We start from the raw sequence: 6,580 nt of genomic DNA, 5'->3' as shown, positions 1-6,580 counted from the left end.
GGATCATCCCTGGGGCTAGCCTGTTAATTGAGTAAAGACAGAGCAAACCCGATTCCTTTAGACAGATCTCCACTTACATTCATTGGAAAGTCTAGTCTTTGCCCTGACCCCAATACTGTGGGTGTTTTTTTTTTTTTTTTTTTGCCTTTTTGCCTTTTTGCTCTTTGAAACTACAGGAGACTCACTAGCATTTTCATTCTCTATACCCAGGAACTTCAGAAAATATATTTGGAAAGCTGAATAGAATATTTGCCCCTTACCTGGGAGGACAGGCAGAGACTTTACAAGATACCATCCCTGTGACAGGTCGCGTCTTGGGGTTGCAGAAGGATGCATTCACTGGAAGCCTCAGGTCTTGGTAGCAGCTTGTTCTTGTGGTCATCTGTCCTGTGTGCAAGGGTGAGGCCGACAGTTAAGACCCACAAGCAAGATTGGCTGTACAAGGCAGATGAAGAACTAATACGAGCTCTCTTTAAACATCTTACCATGATTTGGAGCTAATGACCAGCTGGCTAACTATTGACCTCCTACTTCTCTGACCTGTCTTCATAATGTTTGTTAGTGAAGTCCTTCTGTTAGAAGATGGTCACGCTCCCCCTACATCTTAACCTCTTGACAGTCAGGACGTGCCCTGCTACTGATGCTATCATGTATTGTGAGAGATGCGTTTGCTCTTTTCCTCATGGTTGGGAACACTAGCCATTTCTCAAAGGAAACACCAGTACCATATGTAGCTGACCCATGTTTCCACTGAAGAGATGACAGGCTATGAAATAGGAATATAAAAGGAAAAGATTAAGAATGAACAAGAGAGAAACAAAGGCAAGAAAATCATTAGCAGTTTATTGTCAGAGAATCAGAGCGCTAACTAGTACCATAGTGTCCCGGTGGCACAATGGCCAATCCTCCGGTGACAAATGAAATGTCAGAGGTTCAAATCCACCAGCCACTCTGGGGAAAACAAGGCTTAGGGAGCTATTCCCTTACAGCTCTTCTCTCCTCCTCTTGCTGCAGAATTGATTCTGACTCACCCATGTTGGCGGGCTGAGTACTACTACCTTACAGGATTCCTAAGGCTGCAAACATTACAGAAAGGAACACTGTCGGTGCAAGGACTTAAGTGCTTGACAGTGAGAAAGAAGAGGCAGTTTACTTCCGTAAAGATGACAGCTTTAGAAACTCCACGGGTAGTTCGACTCTGACCTGTAGGATGGTGGCTATGAGTCAGAATTGGCTCGATGGATATGGGTTGTTATTGTTGTGAAGTGCCGTGGAGTCAGTTCTGACTCCTAGCAACCCTATATAAGGTTTCCAGGTGGTGAGTTTGGGCTCAGACCTTACGGTTCAAAGCAACTTTGTAGTCTAGTGTTTATCCTACAGGTTGGTTTTGTAGCCATTACAGAAGCAAGCTCCCACATCTGTCTCCAGGGAGTGGCTGGCTGATGGGTACAAACCACTAACCTTCAGTTAACAGCTGAGCACTTGGCCACTGGGTAACTGGGACTCCTTTCATGTAAAGACTTCGTCCTAGGAAACCCTATGGGGCCATTCTACTTTGTCATCTGTGAGTAGGGCCTGTATAGGGGTAGGGACTGAATTGAAAACACACAATAGTAACTCCTGCTGTTAATTGCATTGCCAACCCAAAGACTAAATGTCCCCATAATGAGTGATGGGTACATTGTTGAGGTCAGTGACAACCTAAGTTGATTTGATTCTCAGCCTCCATTTAAATCAGATGATCAAATCCTGTTGTAGGCTTTGGGAAATAGCCTGAAAACCTGTTCATTTTATTTTAACCAATGAAGTTTATCTAAATGTGTCTATCAGCAGGAATGCATTTGGAAGGATGATATTATAGAATTCAATTAGCAATGAAGAAAATGAAATGAAAGAGAAAGAACCAAACAGATGTTGACTACAATTTGTTGTTGTTGTTGTTAGGTGCCATCGAGTCGGTACTGACCCATAGTGACCTTATGCACAGCAGAACGAAACACTGCCCGATCCTGGGCCAACCTCACTACTGTTGCCACGCTTGAGTCCATCGATGCTGCCACTTGGCCAGTCCATCTCGTTGGGGGTCTTCCTCTTTTTCTCTGACCCTCCACCTTACCAAACAAGATATCCTTCTCCAGTGACTGGCCCATCCTGACAATATGTCTGAAGTATGAGAGACGCAGTTTGGCCATCTTGGCCTCCAAGGAGCACTCTGGCTGCACTTCTTCCAAAAAAGATGGGCACAATGACAATATGTTCAGATCTAAAACCAACTTCAGTTCTGTGCTTGGAAATAGGTATGAATTGTGTGCTGGTCACATCTGTCCTCTGTTCTCAGCTGGACCATGGCTTCCTGCAGTGAACCCTCACCCCCAGCTCTGCTCCTTCCACAGACAAGTCCTCAGCCTGTTCATTTCAGAGTCGCTTCAGATGAGCAAAGCAATTGGCTGTAGACACGAAGCACACCAACCTCACATGCGAGGTGGCATAAGGAGTCATGGTGTGGGGCTACAGGATAAGCACTGAACTGCTAACTGCAAGGATGGTGGCTTAGTTACCAGCTGTTCCTCAGAAACCCTGTATGGAGTGGCTATGAGTCAGAACCAACGGGACAATACTTAAACCAAATACCAGGCTGTGTAAGGGATCACATTCCGTTTTACTTTATAAGTATGAATCTAAAAGTCTGTAAGACATCACAATTAAAAGAAATAAATCTATAAAAATGACAAATGGAAACATATTAGAGAATATGTACAACTGCTTTTAAAATGTTGAGATGGAAAAGTCTTTCTGAAGTCTCTCACAAAAACAGAGGAGTTCTGAAAGATTGTTACGTTTTATTATGGAAACAATCAACACAAACATATATATAGGTGTGAAAATCATCATAAAATTAAATGGGAAAAACCATATAGCTGGAAAAATATCCGCAAGGTAAATAACAGATGAAAATCCCATACTTTGCTAGGTAGACAATTCTTTCAAGATTATAAGGACAAAACTAATAGAAAAGGGCCCAGGAAACGTAGGGTGTTGGGAGTATAAATCACTAAATGCCCAATTGTTGCTATTGTTCATAAATGCCTTCAAGCTGATTCTGACTCATAGTGATCTGTTTAAGGTTTTTAAAGAGCAGTTGGTGGGTTTGAACTGCAGAATTTGAAATTAGCAATCCAGTGCTTATCCTACAGTACCACTAGAAGGTCTGGTGTCATTGCCATTAAGTGCCATTGAGTCAATTTGACTGATAGTGACACTGTATAGGGTTTCTGAGGAGGAGCTGGTGGATTTGAACCACTGGTCTTGTGGTTCAAACCAACCTTTCAGTCCAATACTATTCTAAAGCACCACACCAGGACTCCACACTAGAAGGTAGTAGTATAGCAGTTAAGTGTCATTGAGACAGTGCCAACTCATAAAGATCCTTTATAGGTTTCCTAGGAGCAGCTGGAGGTTTGAACTGCCAATCTCATGGTTGGCAGTCCAGAGCTGATCCGAAAGTGCCACAGAGAAGGTAAAAAAAAAATAATTAACGATTAAAAAAGGGGAAAAAAGTAGACATAATGTGTGAATTTTAACTTACAAAATAAAAAAGTAAAAGTAATAAGTACACTTTTAAAGTTAAAACATCTCTACACTATGCATTGCCAACAGCTTAGACTTTTTGGCTTTGCTTTGTCAAACAGAAAAAGGCAACTCAATAGGGAAAGATAAATATGAGAGTTTGTTTTTCTCCAGCAATAAGATGGAGAGGGCCTCCCAGGTTCCAAAGGAGAAAGTCTGTGTGGATGCTCATGGGTCTGAAACCCAAGTCTTCCATTTCCTGGGGACCAGTGTTTGGGAGGTGGTAGAAGAGAAGGTAGAAGAGATGGTGTTTTCAATAGCCTCATATGGGTGCGAAAGCTGGACAGTGAATAAGGAAGATTGTAGAAGAATTGATGCCTTTGAGTTGTGGTGTTGGAGGAGAACACTGAAAGTGCCATGGACTGCCAAAAGAACCAATAGATCTGTTTTGGAAGAGGTGCAGCCAGAGTGCTCCTTGGAAGCCAGGATGGCTAAGCTTCGTCTCTCATACTTTGGACATATTGTCCAGAGGAAACAGTCACTGGAGAAGGATGTCATGCTGGGTAAGGTGGAGGAGGGTCAGAGAAAAAGAGGAAGACCCCTAACGAGATGGATTGGCCAGGTGGCATCATTGATGGCGTCAAGTGTGGCGGCGGTAGTGATGTTGGCCCAGGATCGGACATTGTTTCGTTCTGCTGTGCATTGGGTCACTATGAGTCGGTTCTGACTCTATGGCATCTGACAACAACAACAACAGAAGACAAGGAGGGATTACAAATGACGCTTGCTGTTTCATAAAATTATGCAGCACTCCATACTTTGACAAAACCCTATCTTTAACCCAGGTCAGTTGTTTTCATTGGGAGCGTACTTAAAGTTAGCTTTGCCATGTTTGATGAGTTCTGATGAGGAATGGCATGTTTATACCTGACTTTGATGGCAGTTGGAAACTAGTCCTGTAGAAATCTAAGGGGATTTATTGAAACACAGGAGAATATGATGAGGGATGATGTTTCTATTTCAGTGTGAGATCGAAATCACACACATACACACAATATTGTGCCAATAATATAAAGCTAGTGGTTCACCTGGGTGTCCACTGTGCATGAACTTTAACGTAATGAGTCAACGGAATAGTAGCTAAACAGGAAATGTTAGTGTTACCATCACTGGCTTCAATGATTAGTGTGCATATTTGAAAAACAGTTTTATCAAATATTTTTCCTTGTTGTTGTGGTTGTTAGGTGCCATCAAGTCGGTACCAACTCATAGTGACCTTACACACAGCAGAACAAAACAGTGCCCAATCCTGGGCCGACCTCACTACTGTTGCCACGCTTGAATCCACTGATGCTGCCACTTGGCCAATCCATCTCGTTGGGGGTCTTCCTCTTTTTCTCTGACCCTCCACCTTACCAAACATGATATCCTTCTCCAGCAACTCGTCCCTCCTGACAATATGTCTGAAGTATGAGAGATGAAGTTTGGCCATCCTGGCCTCCAAGGAGCACTCTGGCTGCACTTCTTCCAACATAGATCTGTCCTTTAGAGGTTCAATAATTAGGTTCAATCTCGTAGATGTGTTATTAATGGGAATTCATTTCGGGAGGGCAGATCGCATGAGTTATTCATTTCTGAAACTGCAGGGCTTTGCATGGATTCATGTGTTTTCTTAAGGATTCAGCTTGAATTCAGCTTGAATCTCTGGGAGTTCTTTGCCCATGGGCTGTTGCAGCCATTTAAAAATTATCTTTAGCAAAATTTTACTTGCATATGATATTATATTTTGAGCAATTGACTTTTACTTCTGACATGCTGTTTCTGAGTTAACTCATTCTTCGCCAAAGACACATCAAAGTAAGGTGACAGTCATATGTTTTTCTTTATTCACTACTTGGGATTAATATGAGCAGAGTTTGGAGAAATCACTCAAGCATCAATGTTACGACAAAATCGAAACAATAACACATGAACACATGTCCCTACTGCTAACAATGACAAGGAACTATTGAATGAGGATTAAAACCATATGGCCAAGAATAATAATGATAATAATAATAATAATAATTATTATTATTATGGCTCGATTTTGATGAGTAACATTTTCAGAAAGAGTGCAATATATATAAAACAGTTAAAGCTTCCCTAATGAATACAGTAAGACAACTATTTTCCTGCACTTATATTTCAGTTTAAAAGGTTATTTCAAAAATATTTAAGTAAACGCTTTTGGCTTTTTAGGAGGTTTCACCCTATAAATAATGGCCCACTTTTGCTTCTCTGCTTTCAAACGAAAGGCATGTGGAATTCAAGTCTTCTGCTCACATCTTAATGAAGAGTCATGTTTCAATGATTTCTACTGAATCTGGGCAAGCTACTGCCTTGAAAAAAAAGGAATGCATTTTACTTTGAAATAGAAAAGAGATGTTTACTTTATTAATGTAATTATTCTTTTGCCTTATTGGAGACATTTGTTTGGTTTTCCCTTTGAGCTGCCGTAGTGCTGGCCAAGTTCTATGCAATAAGTCCCCCAATTGATACCTTTAATTGGATTAAAGGGAAATCCAGAGCCAATGATTAATTTAACGCTTTTGTGGCAATGCCATTAAAAAACCACACAGCCATCATGCTTATCCAATGAGTAAGCAAGTTCTGAGCTGCCAATTATTTCTTTGTTGCGTGACTTCGGAGAGCTTTCATTTTTCTTAATGAGCACACTCCCGACTTTTTAGATAAGAAAATTCTTTTGTTGTTAAGCACAGCTCCAAGACTTTTGATATCCTTATAGCTTATCCATAAAGTGCCCAGGACATGCTCATTATAAACACTGTAACAACTAAAATGCCTCCATGTATTTCTGGGTGTCCCTTTAAGACGTACAGAACCATCATATGTAATGAGTATGATCGGTAAAGAAAAAAAGGACGTAATGTGTTCCATTGAAATTTCAAGCAAGTAGTACAACAGAGTATATTGTGAGACTAGACTAAAATGGGGCAGCTATGTTGTTGTT

The 6,580-nt window shown here is 41.1% G+C and overlaps 1 protein-coding gene across 1 annotated transcript in view; it reads right to left on the bottom strand.

The window, feature by feature from the left end:
* The window catches only part of ADAMTS16 (ADAM metallopeptidase with thrombospondin type 1 motif, 16), a 253,436-nt gene that overhangs the window by 89,211 nt on the left and 157,645 nt on the right, over positions 1-6,580 (bottom strand). Inside the window, exon 16 of the mRNA XM_006874965.1 lies at positions 261-387. Coding sequence (XP_006875027.1) covers positions 261-387 — 127 coding nt within the window. The remainder of the gene's footprint in view (positions 1-260; positions 388-6,580) is intronic.

Source organism: Chrysochloris asiatica, unplaced genomic scaffold, assembly GCF_000296735.1.
Source record: "Chrysochloris asiatica unplaced genomic scaffold, ChrAsi1.0 scaffold00307, whole genome shotgun sequence".
NCBI lineage: Eukaryota > Metazoa > Chordata > Mammalia > Afrosoricida > Chrysochloridae > Chrysochloris > Chrysochloris asiatica.
Note: the sequence above shows the minus strand (reverse complement) of the source record. Positions and strands in the feature narration are given on the sequence as shown.